The 20,466-nt window shown below is 42.7% G+C and overlaps 1 protein-coding gene and 1 long non-coding RNA gene across 2 annotated transcripts in view; both read right to left on the bottom strand.

Annotated features, from left to right (window-relative positions):
* Window positions 1-20,466, bottom strand: part of LOC142466719 (uncharacterized) — a 115,210-nt gene that overhangs the window by 69,087 nt on the left and 25,657 nt on the right. The window lies entirely within an intron of this gene.
* The window catches only part of LOC142466711 (uncharacterized), a 97,036-nt gene continuing 89,527 nt past the window's right edge, over window positions 12,958-20,466 (bottom strand). Inside the window, exon 2 of the mRNA XM_075572034.1 lies at window positions 12,958-19,184. Within this exon, the coding sequence (XP_075428149.1) occupies window positions 17,665-19,077 (1,413 nt within the window). The 5' untranslated portion in view covers window positions 19,078-19,184 and the 3' untranslated portion in view covers window positions 12,958-17,664. The remainder of the gene's footprint in view (window positions 19,185-20,466) is intronic.

A 20,466-nucleotide genomic window follows, 5' to 3' on the forward strand; every position in this document is an offset into this window, starting at 1 on the left:
AATGCACATCCCTGAGGAAGGTCACGTGTAGCTGACCGAAACACCGGATGTAGTGTTACCTCAATATATTGTTATTTCAACTTGGCTGTGTGCTATCTCTTCTTTCCGGATGAAGATCTGGTAATACCTGTTGTTTCAATATCGCATATGGGATAAGCATCAGCTCTTCATTGTTTACAGAGTGCCTGCTGCCTTGTTTCACATATATATATATATATATATATATATATATATATATATATATATATATATATATATATATATGATTGTGGAAATATACTGTATTTTGTGTCTGGTATAAAGTCCACGAAAGATACTAGCCCCTACAGTATGTTAATGGCCAGGGGGTGACAGTATGTCTACACCAAGCCCCCTGATCAAAGGCTCCCCCACCCAAATTAAGTATGCTAGGGTGGAGAAGAGCAGGACATGAGTGTTTATGTGAGGTGTTATAAATCACACTTAAAGTCAAAGCTTCCCTGTCCAGATCCCTTTATGGCAGACTCAGAGATGCCAATTCTTTAGCGTGGGGTTAGGGAAATGGGACCAAGAGTGGGGAATTGTGTGCATGTGCCAGCTACTGTACCTGGGGGCAGATATCAAAGTGCTTCCCACGTTAGCTGGCAAAAGGTAATTGGGTGCAGGTAATTGTTAACCAATACCTGACACCCAATGTTAGGGTATAGGGCTTAAATCCCATATAAACAAGTGTAAGCTCTATGCCCAGTGTTCTTCGTCTTCATTATTACATCTGACTGATACATTATTGCTGAATGAATTGCTAATCTGAATCCTGATTACTTCATTGACCCCTTCCCACGTAAGTGTTTATATTCTGTGTGTTATTTGTTCCATCCTGTGTGTTCACCTTACCTCTAAGGAATAAACTTTATTTATCATATCGTAGTCATATTCAATTCAACCCAGTTATTTGGCGTATATAATAACCCTGCACAAGCTACCGTGACAGGCTTATATAGTAATATACGTCACCCATGTTCTTCTCTTTTTTGTCTACTGCTTTTTCTTTTCCCCCTATGGTTATTATTCCCCATGTTTTTCCCCCACCTCCCTCCCTCTCCAGACTTGTGATTTCTTGTTTAGCCCTCTACTTTCATGTTAGGCTCCCTCCTAGCCTACTGTACAATAGGGTTGGCCTACTGTATGTATAGTAATACATATACTGTATTGTTTCAATACATTACTGTTAGTTTCCTATAGATGTCTTTGACTTATTTTTTCATTTTTTGAGTGCTGGGAACCATCATATCTCCAGTATTTAGTACATCTAACATTATTCCTTGTTATTACAGAGCGTATCCTATGATAAGGGAAACAAAAACATTGTGACTAAAGCGCTAAAGTGTCTATAACTGATTAGTGATCAAACAATTAGTGTTAAAATAAACACTTTACCTAAAGTTTAGGTTGCCTGGTACCTACTATCTTGTACAGACAGAAAAGACCATAAAATAAAAATAAACCTGGCGCCAAATACACTGGCGACACACTTTATTAGAGCTCGGCTAGTCCCACAAATTCGGGTATACCCGGGTGTATTGAGGTTTGTGACTGTTTTCTGCCCGAGTGCATTGCGTTATTTTCCAGGCAGGGATTGAAGCATTTTATTCCCGCTGGCTGCAACACTGCACAGTATATATATATATATATATATACTGCATTACAATTCATGAATTTATGCCATCTGGTAGACACGCGAAGCATTGCAGCCTATTAAATCCTAATCATTATTATTTAACAGATCAGCCGCCCGTCAGCCAGGCATGAACCCAGGCTGGGAAGGCAAACGCAACGGGGCTTGTCAGAGGTGAGGAGCGGCGCATTCCAGGTATCTGCCAGGTACATACTGGGTATTTGCTCGAATAAAGTGTGTCGTGCAGTAAATGTCCAATGCGATAAGTCCTGTGATCCTCAATGAATCAGCATGGATGCTCGCAGGCCATGAAACGAGATAAAACATAGACAAAAAAGGAAATCATAGCGTATAACTGCTGGGTAATGACAGTCTACACTACAGACAAAACATATAAACAGACTCCCAGTAACAGACTATAATGAATTTATTAAAATATATAATGGACAATGCCATAAAAAAACCGCAATAGTGATAATGCAGAACTGTAATAATGTAATAACTGTAATAATGGAGTCTGTTTATATGTTTTGTCTGTAGACAGTCATTACCCAGCAGTAATACGCTATGATTTCCTTTTTTGTCTATGTTTTATCTTGTTTCATGGCCTGCAAGCATCCATGCTGATTCATTGAGGATCACAGGACTTATCGCATTGGACATTTATTTGGCGCCAGGTTTGTTCTATTATAAGGAAAGCCAACAAAATAAAAAGAGTGGACCAGGCACGGGCATGGATCGAAAGTAGCGAGACTTTCCAGGATGTCATCTTTACTGACGAGACAACTGAGAGATTTGCCCGTCTTGGATTCTCCAATAAAGGACGCAAATCTCTGAAGCCGTGTCCCAAGCACCCAGTGAAGATGCATGTGTGGGGTGCCATCTCTAGACAAGGACGAGGATGCATCATCATCTTTGAGGGTAAAATAATGCACAATTACACATGCTGTGGCCTTATGCACTGGACAGCTGTACTGCACAGTATTTTGTACCCTGTTACATTTTTCTTTTCTTGTTCCAAGAATCATGAATAAAGCGTTTTTCCAAGAGCACATAATTACACATGTTGTTGAATACATTAGGAATGATTTCCCATCTGGTCACCGGTTCTTCCAGGACAATGATCCGAAACACACCGCGTCTACTGATCACATTCTTGCCAGCGGTATCAACTGGGTTAAGACGCCAGCGGAGTAAGTTGGGTAACCATTTCTCATTGTTTTACACAGTTTATAAGTCGGTGTCATGTATATTTACCTATTTTTACTATGGAGCTGTTCTGCCCATTTATCTATTTGGGGTATGAAAAGGTGGATTTCAGACAGTTATTTAACTTGGATGATGTTCTGTATAGCTCTATGTACTCACTGTTATTATATTTGAACATCAGATGCATGAATAATGGATAATACTATTGTGACAAAAATTGCATATCTTGCATTAACCTTAATTTCAGTCCACTATGTATACATGGCTATATTGAGCCATAGAGTGGACGAGTATGGGTTCTGACCAATAGATTTCCTTGTGGTATTGGTCTTTTTACTATGATTATGGACCAATTTATATGATACTGCTCTGTCCATTTATCCATTTGATATATATCACTTCCTTAGGTCTAGCATAATAGTATACCTGCTAGACATTAGACAGTTTCTCCACCTCTTGTTGTTTTTAATGTTCGCGTTTTTAACTATTATAGTCATAGAATGTATGTCTTGTATTATCCACACTGTGTTTTGTATATATTGCTATTCCCCTATAATACATACGGCTCCAAGGCCATACCCACAGGGGAGGCGAGTCTTCAGCTAGCTGCGCCATTGGTTGTTGTATTCACCAATGGGTTAGTCTGTTTGAGCAACCCGCGCGAGATTTGGAGCCCCGCGACGTCATCGTTGGGGGCGGGAGCCATATTTATAATGGGGAATACAGCAGACGCGAATCTACTCTTTGATAAAGGGACTTAGGTCCTGAAACGCGTCAGAGTGTTTTGTACTCCTTATGACCACCCAATAAATCGTTTTTATTCCTGAACTGGTCTGCAGCCCCCATTGTTTGCGTTGCTGTGCTCCGCCACCGGACCCCACGGGACCACACACTCTTTTACACAGTTTATATCTCTTTCAGTAATTCACCTTTTTTTTCCCCTCCTACTGTATTCAAGATCACCAGATTTTAATCCCATCGAAATGGTATGGCATCAGTTGAAGGATTATATCACAAATATGTGGAAACCGTCAAAAAAGGATGTATTGGAAAAGGGGATAATGAATTTCTGGAACAACATACTCACCGTAGAAAGATGTAATAAATATATTAATCATATTGTGACTGTGTTGCCTATTGTTTTACAATGTAATTGCCAGGCTTCGGGAAAGTACTAAGGCACAGGTAAGTATGAGCACACTAGGAATTAGTAGATAATGGTCTTGGCTCTATGTCCAGCCTACTCACAGGATATAGGTAATCACAGAGCGTTGAGGGAATAAATCCCACAAGGTAACGATATTCGCCTCCACTCCAATGTCACAGGGATAGATGTGTGCTCCAACAGGTATAAGGGAGATAAGAAGAACTACATAGCACAGATCAATAAAATAAATAAAAACTTTATGATAAAATATAAAAGGCGCACTTACAATAGTGCCAATAAAATAGGCATGTATCACTCAATAGTGGACCACAGATTCGATCTCACTGTCTCTCACCACTTCTCGCAGTGTGTGGGGTCACCCACATCAACTGTGGATCTCCCCTGTCTTGTGTGCTTCCAGCCGGCACTCTCAATCAGCTGGGGAGTTCCCTACACAGAATGTGTCTTCCCTCTGTCTCGGCATCTCAGCGCAATCACGGCCGGCTCGATCGCAATGCTGACGTCACTGATTTCTGTTTTTGGATTTATAGTTCTAATCACGTATGTCCGTGTATTAGAAACTAGGTGTTTTACATCAGTTTTATGATATATTATTTGTATATTGTGTCCAACCATGTGGTAATCCTATGTGATAGAGCACTCATCCTTCTCTTTGCATATTTGTTTATGCCTGTTATATACATATATCATAACGCCTGTAATTATACTAACTACAGTACTTTATTGTATTTGACACCTCATCCTGTACTCATCTAGCCACACACCCTTTCAGAGTGTACCGAGCGGCCCCCTCCATATCCCAACTAAAGAAATTATTGACTCTACCCCTATATACCCTTCTATACACGCTTTCCCTGCTGGGACCCTTTTTCATTATTCCCTTCATTCTACATGATATTTCATGACTCATTGTGAATTTTAGTACCTGCTGCCAAGCACCTAGATCATTTCCTATCATTATGATCTATTGATTATGTTAACCTCTTATCTGCCTCTGGATTAATGGCTATTACCCTACAGAGAGGCTCAATAATTAAATTTGATGCTGATGGATATATATCTCCTTAATATTCTGTGAAGAACAAATAAAATGTGTAAAGAGAACACTAGATGGTGCTCTTATTATATCCCCGTTTAGTGTAAAGTTGTATTAATGCCGATATATACCTTTCTATTGCCCATATTTAATCTAATAGTTTTAAGAACATATTAATTAGAAGGGCTATAAATCTAGCACTGTAGCGATCAATACACACTCCTGACGAAGCCGCTAACAGTGTCTACTGGGCGAAACCCGTTGAGTGGAGGAATTTTGTCCACCCAGACGATCCGTATCCAGAACTGCCTACAGTGTGATGTCAGCTTTGCGATCGAGCTGGCCGTGATTGCGCTGAGACGCCGAGACGGAGGGAAGACACATTCTGTGTAGAGAACTCCCCAGCTGATTGAGAGTGCCGGCTGAAAACACACAAGATGTGGGAGATCCACAGTTGATGTGGGTGACCCCACACACTGCGAGAAGTGGTGAGAGACAGCGTGAGTGAATCTGTGGTTCACTATTGAGTGATACATGCCTATTTTATTGGCACTATTGTAAGTGCACCTTTTATATTTTATCATAAAGTTTTCATTTATTTTATTGATCTGTGCTATGTAGTTCTTCTTATCTCCCTTATACATTCTGGAGAACACATCTATCCCTGTGACATTGGAGGGGAGGCGCATATCGTTACCTCGTGGGATTTATTCCCTCAACGCTCTGTGATTACCTATATCCTGTGAGTAAGGCTGGAGAAAGAGCCAAGACCATTATCTACTAATTCCTAGTGTGTTCCTACATCTACACGTATATTTCCTGTGTCGCTGTTTTTCTTCTCTCCCATATGCTCCCCCTGGATTTCTTGAGAAACATTCTTATGTTCTGGAACCCGTGAAGACAGGTCCCACCGGAGGGCCTGAGCAGGGATTTCAGATCATTATAACACACAATCATTCACTTAATCACGGATTGTTTTAATAAATTGTTATTTCATATTATTCACATTTGGGGTGTTCGCGCCTAATATATCATTGTCACGTACTCACAGGTAAGTATGATACAGGTAAGTATGGCAGTAAAAATAACCATGTCTACAGTAATTGTTTCTTTTCATTTTCAGAGCAGCAGCAGTGAAAAAAGGAAGGGGGGGGGATGTGTAAGATTATAGTACTATGTTCATGAACAAATCAGCCTGCATCTCACACAAACCCCCCTCTCTCCTCTCAGTAGTTACTGTATAGAAATAATTTCTGTTAATAATGCACAGGTCAGTATGATACAGGTACAGTAACCATGTCTTCAGTAATTGTTTCTTTTAATTTTCAGAGCTGTGTAAGATTAAGGTGCATATAATGTGAAGAAATTTCACGCCGAGCCCCCCCAATAGTCCAATATTGGTTAAAATGCAATGTCTTAAATGCAGTACAGTGCCAGTAATTGTTTCTTTTTATTTTCAGTACTGTAAATAAAGCAATACAGAATCAAATGCAGCCATAACGAAGAAAAAGACAAGCTTGTACAGGAATTTAGGAAAAAGAGCTACTCTATTTTTGTATTATTCATTAACCAATAAAAGTCTAAAGAAAAATACTATTTTCCTGTGTGAAGGATTATCAAACATGTCTTCTGTCCAGCTCATGATAATCACGCTATATTTACGTGAATGGCTCTGTTGGAGGGGGGCGGGGGGGTGTTGTTGATAAGCAGTGAACTTCAAGTTGACTTGTTACAGTACAATAGCAGTTTAGAAGGGCTTATCGCACTTGCGCATGCATGGCAGGCAGCTCAGCCGATTTCAGGTAACATGTTAATCTTATTAACAGTTCAAGGAAAGCACGCTACATTTTCTTGAATGGCTCTGTGGGGTGGGGGGGGAGGGGTGGTGTGTTGTTGATACTGCTAACAAATCCACTTGAAGTAGCTGGGGAAAGCTTATTGAAGTGTGTGAACGATTACAGGATAACGGGATTAGCGAAAATGTTAATACAGTACATTTTTTTTCTGAAATCATATCTTCTGGCCAGCTCATGAAAAATGTGCTGACCCGTGCCCCCCACCCCTCAAATAAAAATCACAGTATACTGTACCACCTCGTATAGTAAAGTATCAAAACATATAATGGTTGGTCATAAAGGCATGTAGAAAAAAAATAAATAATAAAGTGGGAAGTCTATTATGAATCATTTGATTCTACTACAGTATTTCAAACATGAATATCAGACACTGAAATGTGTGTGTGTGTGTGTGGGGGGGGACAAGTTTAGAAGGGCTTATCGCACTTGTGCATGCGTGACATGCAGCTCAGCCGATTTCAGGCAACATGTTAATCGTGACATTGAATTGCTATTGGATTTTTATGACAACTCGCGATTGCCCACTTCAGTTTCCCGACAGTATTGCAGACAACGCTAAAATGCCATTTTCTGATCCGGACAAAACGATAATCAACCCAGGTGTTTAAGTCAGCACGATTAAAAAAAATTGCAGGCCATCGCATGGGTATTCCGATCTACACACTGCGGGAAGTGGTCGCATAGTGGCCGCTAGATCAGTACAGCACTTATTCCCTCACCTGCTGTCTCTGTAAGTTCCCCATTAGACCTCTTAGATTGTAAGCTCTTCGGGCAGGGATTTCCTTTCCTATTGTCTGATTTTGCTGCACTTATTGTATTATTATAATTCCCTGTACTGTATTCTTTGTGAAGCGCCGAGTACATTTTTGGCGCTACACAAATAAAGACATACAATAGAATACATTGTACCATAAGCGGAGTCCTTTTTCTGCAGGTCTCCACAGGGGGCTGATGGGCCACCAGGGTGTGGTGCCAGTAAGTCTGTCCTAAGTCCACAGATCAAAGTGACACCTGTTGCCAGGAGTGTGTAAGGAATCCGCTCCTGGCTTTGCTTCTCGCCTTGCAGACCTCTACAGCTTACAAAGGCTTCCTCTGGCAATCAATGGCATATGTGCTGCCTCTCATTGCAGCTTCAGCCCTGTGCTCCGTCATTGGAGGAATGCTCTCACTCCCTCCCGGTGATTGGATCTCCGCACTTTATATGCTGGGCTTTGGCACTGATTCAGGCCGAGCATAATTCCTTCTCTGGATGTTACCGTGTTCTGCCACAAGCTTGTCTCCTTGTGTACTAACCTCTCTGGTTTTGTTAGTAGTTCCTGAGTACCCTGAGGCCTGCTGCTACGCTTCCTGCAGAGGCCTGTGTTCCTGAGTATCCTGAGGCCTGCTGCTACGCTGCCTGCAGAGGCCTGTGTTCCTGAGGCCTGCTGTTACTCTACGCAGAGGCCTGAGTTCCTGTGTTCCTGAGGTCTGCTGCTATTCTCCACGCCGGAGGCCTGTTCCAGACTCCTGTGCTGAAGCATTGGTTTTCCAACACTGGTTCCTGGTATCTGCTGCATTCTCCCCTAGCAGAGGTTACCATTCGTTTCCTGAGGCCTGCTGCTATTCTCCATGCAGAGGCCTGCTTTGGACTTCTGTGCTGAAGCGTTGGTTTTTCCCCGACGTTGCCCCACGGTGTACTTCGGCCAGCCTGATGTCTCCCCCTGCTGAGACCGGCGTAATAGGCCAAAGCCGCTCCTCGCGCAGAGGCCACTCCCGCGCTCCTAAGCTGAAGCGGGGAACTCCTTTCTACCTGTTGCCAAACACCTGCTTGAATAACGACGATGCTGCCTTCTCCAATCCTGACCCTGCTATGTACGACTATGGATTTCGCACTCCAGATCAGTCTGCGCGGACTAAGGTTGGTGATTATATAACCCCACCTCAGCCCCGCGGTCCGGTCCCGGTTTGTGGCGAGCACAATCGTAACAGTATGCTCTGCCCCACAAAACCGGACCGCGCCGTGGCGGGGGTTGGTAAATGTTTAATTGAACCTATGTCCAGGCTGCGGACCAGTCCGTTTGGAAAACCATAAATTGTATGTTTGTGATGGTGCTCAAGAGTGCTGGGACTGTATTGAAGGGAGAGTTGTCTGGGTAATAACAGTTATATTCTCAGTACTGTGCCTTTAAGTCGGCTTCCTAGTGGGGTACCCTGAAGGTTGGAGTGGGTTGCCCATAGACAGCCCCCTCTTTCCTCATTGGGTAGCCCCTGGTATAGTACTCACTGTTTTCAATATTCCTTTTCCTTCCCAGTCTCCCTTCCAGAGCGTGCAGCTGTATTGAGTGTAAATCCAAAGCCAGGGTGTGCAGCGCACAGCAATAGAGAGGAGCAGGTCTTGGCAATAAAAGTCCTTTATTAACAAATCATCATGTGGGACAGCAAACCTTCAACGCGTTTCGTTCAAAGGAACTTTATCAAGAAGTGTATTAATTAAAATCCACCATTTAAGTACAGCTGACTGCCCGTTTTTCGCGCCAAATCGTGACGTCATTATGTATGTTTAAACCAATAATAAGCTTATTCCTCGCGCATGCGCGCGGCGCCAATGCTATGTATTAAACTCTATGGTTGTATTGAGTCCCGCGCATGCGCGCGACACCAGGGTTCCACTCTATGGTGAACTCTATGGTAAAATCTATGCTCCATTGAGTCCCGCGCATGCGCGAGACGCCAGAGTCCCAGGGATGCCCCTGCCACTGACAGCCATGTCAGGCAGGAGGCACACGCCCCTCGGGCGGTGCTACAAGCATGGACACGCCTCTGACAGAGGCAGAGCACAACCCCTCCTCCTCCATTGTCCGCACATGCGCTAAGGCTTCCTACTAAGGGGTAATTAAATGTATGTTAATTTATCTTGACAATAAATTTTTATAGCTAAACTGTCTGACGTAGAGACTACAACACACTCAGTCTCATTTATGGACATGGAGAATAGATCAAACAATTCTCAACGTGGGAATACTGACCACCCCAGAGACGAGAGGCGTCCATCAGACGGCATGATGGCCCGTGGGGAATCAACAGCCGCGAAACAAAATGACACTTACCAAATTGATCAACAGTCAAAAAACTACCTTATGTTCAGGAGAGACGAAAGAGGACAAGGAGGGGGGGGGGGGGAAAAGAAAAAAAGACACGGGTGGCAAGAGAGCAAACAAAAGGAAAAAGAATTACTAACTTGTACCAATAATGTTATCAACATTTCAGGTATGGAGTTGTCTCCTGCTGAGACCTCACTCCTAAATAAGGGATTAAAATATGCCCCTACTATGGACGTCGATCTCTTTGGTGTGGTGATCGATGTCCATAAGTTCGTGCGCAAACTTACTTTAAAAAAATTCTTTCATCACTCAAATAGTGGAGGTGGGCCTCAGACCGAGACAATCCTAGGACAAATGCCTGATGTGATGTTTGTTTCAACCATTTGTAAAACAACTAACCCGTCTTGTGCACCATTTTCCTCCCTCAGCATAGGAACTCCTGACTCCTTCAGAGACGATTGTATACTTAGAGACATGGAAGATCTTTTTCTAGAAGGTAACACTTTAGAAGACACACAAACACACACTTTGGGAGACTGGCAATCCAATTTCAGGGATAAATCGTTTTTTTACCCCACTTTTGCCAAAGGTCCTTATCTGAACATGTTTGAGAACCTTGTGGTCCGTGATCTAAGATTGCTAGCTCAGGGCTTTTCCTTCTCCCCCTCGAGGTACGACAACCTCAATAAGGAAGAGAGAATTGCCATCAAGTCACTACAAGATAATTCAATGCTAGTAATAAAGAATGCAGACAAGGGGGGTGCTGTGGTGGTACAGAGTAGGACTGACTACTTCAAGGAGGCATTTCGCCAACTTGGGGATATGTCCTCCTATTCTGCGCTACCACGGGACCCCACGGACTGTTTTTTGAGGGAACTCCTTGAGCTTGTAGATCTGGGTATGGCTACACATGTTTTGACTAAAAGTGAACCTGACTTTATTATCAATCGCCATCCTATCATTCCCATTTATCACCATCTCCCAAAGATCCATAAGACTTTGGTCAACCCTCCTGGTCGGCCAATAGTCTCCAGTATTGGATCTTTGGGAGATGGTTTATCTCAATATGTGAATGCATATTTGCAACCTTTTGTCAGGAATTTGCCCTCCTTCATTTTGGACTCTGGGGACCTACTAACTAAATTACAACACATTAGTTGGAATCAGGATTACCTGTGGGTTACCATGGACGTGGTCTCCCTGTACTCGATTATTCAACACGATCTGGGTATGACGGCTGTCCGCCACTTTATAGAATGTCCGGGAAGCTCAATACTTACAACCACATTTATAATGGAATCAATACTTTTTTTACTCACTCATAATTACTTTCTTTTCGATCACAAATTTTATTTACAACTTCGGGGGACGGCAATGGGGACAAGTTTTGCCCCCTCCTATGCCAACCTTTTTATGGGGTGGTGGGAGAATAATTTCATCTTTGGTAGCACAAACCCTTATAGGCACAATATTGTTTTCTATAAACGTTTTATTGACGATCTCATTTTCATTTGGCACGGGAATACTGACACTTTATTAGAATTTATAGAATATTTAAATAATAACACTTTTGATATTCAACTCACTATTAACTATCATACACAGCACATCAGCTACCTGGACATTCTGTTTTATATTGACATCAATCAAAAAATACAATCAGATATCTACAAGAAGCCAAATTCTCGTAATTCGTTTCTTAGAGCGGACAGTTGTCACCCCAGATCTGTGATTAAGGGAATACCCAAAGGTCAGTACCTCAGACTGAAGCGGAACTGTTCAACTCCAGACAGTTTCATAACTAACTAAAATTGTGAATAAACACTGGGAATTATTACGGATGGATCCAATTCTTAAAGAATACATAGACAAGGGTCCCAAATTTGTTTACAGAAAAGCAAAGACATTAGCCACATTTTTATCACCGAGTGTAGTATCAACACCTACTAAGGGCTCAGATCAATTTGTGACAAGGGGATCCTTTAGATGCAATCACTGTAACATGTGCCAGTTCATGAAACCTGCGCGACATGTCTTCTCCCACAGTCCACATAAACGTCATACTATACATAATTTTATCAACTGTAATACTACATTTGTAGTATATTTGATTAATTGTGGCTGTGGGAAGAGATATGTCGGCAGGACCACAAGAGCTTTAAAAATCAGGATGCAAGAACATTGCAGGCTAATACGTAAGAAGGATATGGAACACCCTGTTTCCAAACATTTTTCGGAATGTAGACAAGGAGGAATTAGTAATTTCTCATTTATGGGCATTGAAAAGATAATCAGAAAAGAAAGAGGGGGTAATATGGAGAAAACATTGGATTGTAGAGAATCCTATTGGATATTCACACTGAGAACACGGTACCCTGACGGAATAAATGTGGAATGGAATATCAATCATTTTCTTAAATAAATGTATCGTTCTTGATAAAAGAATATATTTGATAAACATGATCAAAAGCCTTCCATTGGTACTCACATAATATACAGTATGAGCACAATTAATTAATAACGTCTCTATGAAGTATATTCAGACTCTGTTTCAATTGTTTCAATTATGGTTATAATTACGAACGGTTTCTTATGTCTCTTTTTTTATGTCTTTTTTCATGTCTTTTTTTATGTCTCTCTACACCCTTCTGATAAACTCGATCTAGAAGTATAACTAATTCAACTTCTAACTCAACATCTATTTTTGGTTCATAATGGGACTATGTATTTTTCATATTATGTTTATACTAGGTTGAGGTGATACAAGCATAAAACCATAACATGTATATGTACAATACTCCACATTGAATGGAAATGCTTTGAATAATTAATAAGATTACCATCTTCATCCAGTAGGGCAGCAATTTGCTGTTGCTTAAATAAGACACAAGATTTTTTTAAATAATTGTTTTTATTGTTTATTTTTTATCATTAATGATACACATTTCTGATAAATATAAATTTTAATAATAAATTGTCTTGTTATATGTTCTTCTTTTTTTAGATAAAGTGTATTGCACATTTTTTTTGGTTTATTTACACATTTTTTGTTTTTTTATGCATTTATGTCTGATTGTTTAGAAACTCACATTTTGCTTATGTGTAATCCCCATTGTAGTACAGTTTGCTGCCTCATATTCCCCAGCCATAACAATAATATTTGCTGTGGGGTTTAGCTATAAAAATTTATTGTCAAGATAAATTAACGTTCATTTAATTACCCCTTAGTAGGAAGCCTTAGCGCATGTGCGGACAATGGAGGAGGAGGGGTTGTGCTCTGCCTCTGTCAGAGGCGTGTCCATGCTTGTAGCACCGCCCGAGGGGCGTGTGCCTCCTGCCTGACATGGCTGTCAGTGGCAGGGGCATCCCTGGGACTCTGGCGTCTCGCGCATGCGCGGGACTCAATGGAGCATAGATTTTACCATAGAGTTCACCATAGAGTGGAACCCTGGCGTCGCGCGCATGCGCGGGACTCAATACAACCATAGAGTTTAATACATAGCATTGGCGCCGCGCGCATGCGCGAGGAATAAGCTTATTATTGGTTTAAACATACATAATGACGTCACGATTTGGCGCGAAAAACGGGCAGTCAGCTGTACTTAAATGGTGGATTTTAATTAATACAGCACTTCTTGATAAAGTTCCTTTGAACGAAACGCGTTGAAGGTTTGCTGTTGTCCCACATGATGATTTGTTAATAAAGGACTTTTATTGCCAAGACCTGCTCCTCTCTATTGCTGTGCGCTGCACACCCTGGCTTTGCGTTTGGAAAACCATACCTGTTTGAGAGACTGCCTCTGCCTGAAACTGCGTGCATGTATGAAGGTTTAACCCTCCCGGAAAGACTGATTCGTAATGATCTCCTTACTAATGCTCAGCGCCATAGAGAGATGAAACAACTCCTGGCTTCCCAACTATACCGATACTTCCACTATAGACTGGGAGCCTGTGGAACTTAGAGTACTGGCCCAGCTTCGTGATGCGTTTCATACGCAGTGCCTAGATTTCGACCATTCGATTATACTACAGGACCCTCTCCTCGCTGTCTACGCACATTCCAATTACACCCATTTTCCCTCAAGTCCTTTTGCTGGACCTTTGGGGGTTCTTCCTGCACCTCAGGATAGCCCAACTGTTTTAGTACCTCTACAGCCTAAAGAGGAATTTGCCCCAGTCCCTGCTGCTGTCTCCACCCCCTTTAACACTGACCCTCTACCACTTTCTATTCACAAACCCCTTTTTGCCAGTCCTGTTGCTAAATCCGTGGGGGTACCACCCGCTCCTAAGAATTGCCAAACGGTCTCCCTGTCACTGCTCGCTAAGGAAGAAACTGCCACGGTTTCTAGTCCTGAGTTAACCCCCCTGTGTTCAGAACCCAAGGTTATTCCTGTCTTAACCCTTGCCAGTCAGGCCTGAGTCCCCCATTGTAAATCCCTGTATTTCCCAAACCAAAGTTTTTTCTCCAGCGACTGAGAATGAACCCCTTCTGCCCTTGCTTACTAAGTCAGAATTCCTAAACTCAGTCCCTGAGGTTATTTCTCTTCTAACCCCTGCTAGTCTGCTCTGTGAGGCCCCCATTGTTAACCCTTGTATTCCGCAAAATAATGTTACGTCCCTAGGGCCAGAGGCTGAACCCCCAAGGACTCTAGTTTTGGAGGCTAACTTCCCTTTTTCTGATTCTGACACCGCCTTACTTAACCCTAGTGAGTTCACCTCCCCCAAGTCTGACAGCAGATGTTACACTTAATGCTTTCCCCAAAGTTCTAGTTGCTGAGTCCTTGGAGATCATTACTGTAACCCCCCTGGCTCAGCTAAAGTTCCCACTGCCGTGCCTCCAGAGACTTTTACTAAAATACTGGTTCTAGTTCGGAGTATTGTTCATGAGTCTGTTTCAGCCTTAAGCTTGTTCACCGAAGCCCCTCTCCCAGGTATTCCCCTTACCTCTTCTGTTACTCAGAGGGCTGAAACCCCTGCTCCAGAGTATAACTCTCTTTTTGTGGATTCTGCTTTCGTTGCTGATTTCCCAGACACTTCTCCTCAAGCAACCATTTCTGAGATCAGCGTATCTGTTGTTGCTCCCATAGTACAATTACAGTCAAGGTCCTCCTTTTTGGAGGATCAGGTTTGCGAATCTGAGTCTCCCTCTACCCTGGTTTTGTAAGCCTGCAGTCCCCTCACTATAGCTAAAAGTTCTCCAGCACCTCCTGTGTTAGCCGTTGCCTTCTCTCTAACTCCTGATGTAGAGCCTGACTGCCTGCCCTCCACCTCTGCTGAAGTCTGTGAGATACCTATCACTTTTGCTAAAATTCCTGTTTTGCAAGGCATTTCTCCTATTTAGTCTGTGAAACCTGCAATTTCTTTAATTGACCCTTGCCACGGAGTCTCCCGTAGAGTCTGATGCCCTCACTAGGGATTCTTAGAGACCCAATTCAGAAACAAGCGCAATCTCCCCTAATTTCTTAGAAGTACCTGGCCTAATCCTTACTGTTTCACAAATCCCCCCTCTGGAGATAAGCGCAATGTTCTCTGATCTGATTACAGTAGCTAGTTCAGTGCCTGCTGGTTCTCAATCACCCACTTCAGTGACAAGCAAGATGTCCCTTGTTTCCATTGAAAAGTCTACCCCAGTTTCTTTCATAGATCATGCCACAGCGTCTGGGATGACCAAAGATGACTTAAAGCTCCTCACGACTGGGAAAAGCCTTTTTCGTTCTAATCTCCCTATAATTCCACGCTTAGCTTTAAAGTCGGGGATGTCCACTCCTCAAATAATACTGTTTCACGCTGATTCGCCCACAGTATTCGGGGTATCCGCTACCGACTGCATATCTATTACCACGAAATCAAGGGGTATCGCACTTTGAACTTTCGGTTATACCCACAGCGTATTTTTTTTATTAAGCCCTGTCTTTAAGATGGACTTATATTTCATTGTGTTTTCCACAATACTTGGGGTACATACTATTGACTCTGCAACTCCTGTCGCAAAACTAGGGGTACCTCTCAGGAAGTTTTCTGTAGCTACCGATGCAAAGGACCCTGTGTTTAAAACAGTCATATTACTCATTGCTTCCCCCACAGTACCATGCAACACCTTGTTACCTGGGACCTCCACGTCTAACTTAAGTTCATGTTCTCCGTTTTCTCTCTCTCTGTTGGAGGTATCCAGCTTTAACCCCAAGACTTCTATTCCTAAGGCTGATGCACCACTTACCCGGTTTCCTGCTTTTTCGCATAAGATCTGTTTTCCCACCTTTCAAACAGAGTCTTTATTCGCAGGTTTCTGTGCGGTGTCTAAAGTACCCTTTCTGGATTGCATTTCGTCACTCTCTAAGACAAAGACACCCATACTGGACCTCGTTGCTTTACCTGAGGCCTCTGTCCCTGTTCGCTATGGCCCCACCATGGGTAGGGACATGCTGTCCCCTACTGTCTCCTTGATGCTTATTATGCCCTACACCAAGGCCATAACTTTGGATTTGATTCTCCCCAAATATCAGAGGCCAAAGGAGGTGGACCCTTCCTCAACTGCCTGTACCATAACCAAGAATTACGTAAACACTGCTACCGGCTTTCTCGAATTGCTTGGGATAACAAGCCGGACTCGTATCAAGACTACTGCTTCAATATCTTGCAGTGAAACCTCCCGCCCAATACCCTTGTTAACCACCATCTGGAATTCCTTGGGAGCTAAAGACTCTCCTTAAAGTCACGCCACAGCATTTCAATTGGGTTGAGGTCTGGACTTTGACTGGGCCATTGCAACACCTTAATTCTTTTCTTTTTTAACCATTCTGGTGTAGATTTGCTGGTATCCTTGGGATCATTGTCATGTTGCATGACCCAATTTCAGCCAAGCTTTAGCCGACAGACAAATGGCCTCACATTTGACTCTAGAATGCTTTGGTATACAGAGGAGTTCATGGTCGACTCAATGACTGCATGGTTCCCAGGTCCTGTGGTTGCAAAACAGGCCCAAATCATCAGCCCTCCACCACCGTGCTTGACAGTTGGTATGAGGTGTTTGTGCAGATATGCTGTGTTTGGTTTTCGGCAAACGTGGCGCTGTGCATAATGGCCAAATATCTGCACTTTGGTATTTTGAGCATTGTACTGTCTGACCTTGGGGTGAATTTGCTTGGACGTCCATTCCTGGGAAGATTGGCAACTGTCTTGAATGTTTTCCACTTTTGAATAATCTTTCTCACTGTAGAATGAGGGACTTTACATTGTTTGGGTATGGCCTTATAACCTTTTCCAGATTGATGGGCAGCAACAATTGATTCTCTAAGATCATTGCTGATGTCTTGCCTCCTTGGCATTGTGTTAACACACACCTGAATGCTCCAGACCAGCAAATTGCTAAAACTTCGGCTTTTATAGAGGTGGTCACACTTGCTAATGATCAATTAATCAAGGGCATTTGATTAGCAGCACCTGTCTGCTACTTAGCATCTTAATTCCTATGGCAGCAGCAAGGATGTAATTAGTTTTTCACACATAGCTTATTTTTGTTAAATATATCATGACACAATGTGTCATGTTTTGTTGTTCATCTGAGGATGTATTTACCTAATTTCTAGACCTGCTAATGAACAGATGATTGTTACTATGTCCTGATATGTAAAACCATAGAATTTGAGTGTGTACTTTCTTTTTCACACAACTGTAGGTCTCTCCAGTTTGTGTGTCCTCTTATGTTTCCTTAGGCTGCAAAACACACTAAATCCCTTCCCACATTCCCTACATACATACGGTCTCTCCCCTGTATGTGTCCTCTTGTGTATGTTCAGGTTGGATAACTGACTAAATCCCTTCCCACATTCCCCACATACATGCGGTCTCTCCCCTGTGTGTATCATCTTGTGTGTGTTCAGGCAGGATAATTCATTAAATCCCTTCCCACATTCCCCACATACATGTGGTCTCTCCCCTGTGTGGGTCCTCTTGTGTATGTTCAGGTTGGATAACCGACTAAATCCCTTCCCACATTCCCCACATACATGCGGTCTCTCCCCTGTGTGTGTCATCTTGTGTGTGTTCAGGCAGGATAAGTCACTAAATCCCTTCCCACATTCCCCACATACATGTGGTCTCTCCCCTGTGTGGGTCCTCTTGTGTCTGATAAGGTGGGATAAGTAAATATATCCCTTCCCACATTCCCCGCATACATACGCTCTCTCCCCTGTGTGTGTCCTCTTGTGTGTGTCCAGGCTGGATGAGACACTAAATCCCTTACCACATTCCCCACATACATGCGGTGTCTCCCCTGTGTGTGTCATCTTGTGTCTGTTCAGGCCGGATAAGTCACTAAATCCCTTCCCACATTCCCCACATACATACGGTCTCTCCCCTGTATGTGTCCTCTTATGTGAGTTCAGGTGGGTTAACCGACTAAATCCCTTCCCACATTCCCCACATACATATGGTATCTCCCCTGTGTGTGTCCTCTTGTGTGTGTCCAGGCTGGATGACACACTAAATCCCTTCCCACATTCCCCACATACATACGGTCTCTCCCCTGTGTGTGTCCTCTTGTGTCTGTTTAGGCTGGATAAGTCACAAAATCCCTTCCCACATTCCCCACATACATGGGGTCTCTCCCCTGTGTGTGTCCTCTGGTGTATGTGAAGGTGGGATATCGTACTAAATCCCATCCCACATTCCCCACATACATGGGGTCTCTCCCCTGTGTGTGTCCTTATGTGTGTGTTCAGGTGGGATGATACACTAAATCCCTTCCCACATTCCCCACATACATGCGGTCTCTCCCCTGTGTGTGTTCTTATGTGTGTGTTCAGCCTGGATAAAAAATTAAATCCCTTCCCACATTCCCCACATACATGCGGACTCTCCCCGGTCTGTGGTCTCTTCTGTAGGTTCTGGTCTGATAAGCAAGTCAGACTCTTCCCACGTTCTCCAAGATCTTTTCCTGTGGCAGCAGCTAATATATCTCTTTTGGAATGAGAAGCAGTTACATTGTTTGTTAATTGCCTTGACTGGTTGAAAGATGCATTTTCTGTCATATTTATTGGAATGTTGCAAGATTGTTCTGTCCTCATCTTTTCCATATTCTCATTTGGGTGTTTGTACTTCAGATGTTTGAGGAAGTAATCCTGACTGCTAAAAGCAACCTTGCAGTGCTGGCATGTGTGGATTATTGGTGCTTGTCTTTGTACTAGACGAGACAAAAAAGTCACTGTTACACAAACTGTCTTACAAAAGGTCATGCAGGAGAGGTAAGTTGGCATATCACAAAAAGTTCAGGATGAAAGTAAACTGTAGATGTACATTGTAAAAATGAAGGTTTAGCACAACATGTGCAGCATTAGGGCCGGGAGACTAGATGTAGTGGATTATACATTTAAAGTGGATCATAATATTTAATGATTTAAAAGGAAATCTCACTAGCTGCAAAACACCAATTAAAGTGGCAGAAATCTTTTGATAGATAGTAAGTCGATAGTTTCAGTTGTGAAGTATAATTAAAAAATGTTTGTACCATGAATAGAATACGTGTCTCATTAAAAGCTCATATATCAGTCACCGGATGTTTCCGTTACAGCACCATGTACCAGGTCTCTAATAGTTATAGGATGACCCAACTTTCTGCTAAATCTCCATTGTCAAATCAGGAACCAAATACACAATGATTGCATTTTAACATACAGTCATGTGAAAAAGAAACTACACCTTATTTGAATTCCATGGTTTTACATATAAGGACATAATAACAATTAACTGTTCCTTAGGTACTGCTGCGACACACTTTATTCTAGCAAATACCCAGTATGTACCTGGCAGATACCTGGAATGCGCCGCTCCTCACCTCTGACAAGCCCCATTGCGTTTGCCTTCCCAGCCATGGTTCATGCCTGGCTGACGGGCGGCTGATCTGTTAAATGATAATGATTAGGATTTAATAGGCTGCAATGCTTCGCGTGTCCACCAGATGGCATAAATTCATGAATTGTAATGCAGTATATATATACAGTATACTGTACAGTATATATATATACTGTATAACAACAGCCCCTATAACCCCTAACATACAGTACTGTACACATACAGTACTGTATATACACATACTGGGGGCGAGATGTGTTTGCAGCAGAGAGAGATCCGCTGCTCTCTCTGCGCAAACAGCGGCACATTAAAAATTATTTTAAATACATTTTTATTTATAGTGTAGATGTGCAGGGGGTCTCGGGAGCTGAACTGCACTGGTTTCAGGTCGGGGGACCCCCTGCTCCCCGAGATACAGCCCCCTTTATAAGGTGCCGGTATCCCTCTGCGTTTAAAGGTCCCGATCACGTGATCGCGGCCTGTTAAACCAAGCAGAGGGATACCGGCACCCCCTAAAGGGACCTGTATCTCGGGGAGCAGGGGGTCCCCGGACCTGAAACCACAGCGGTTCTGCTCCGGAGACCCTCTGCACATGTACAGTATAAATAAAACAC

Source organism: Ascaphus truei, chromosome 15 (genome assembly GCF_040206685.1).
Source record: "Ascaphus truei isolate aAscTru1 chromosome 15, aAscTru1.hap1, whole genome shotgun sequence".
NCBI lineage: Eukaryota > Metazoa > Chordata > Amphibia > Anura > Ascaphidae > Ascaphus > Ascaphus truei.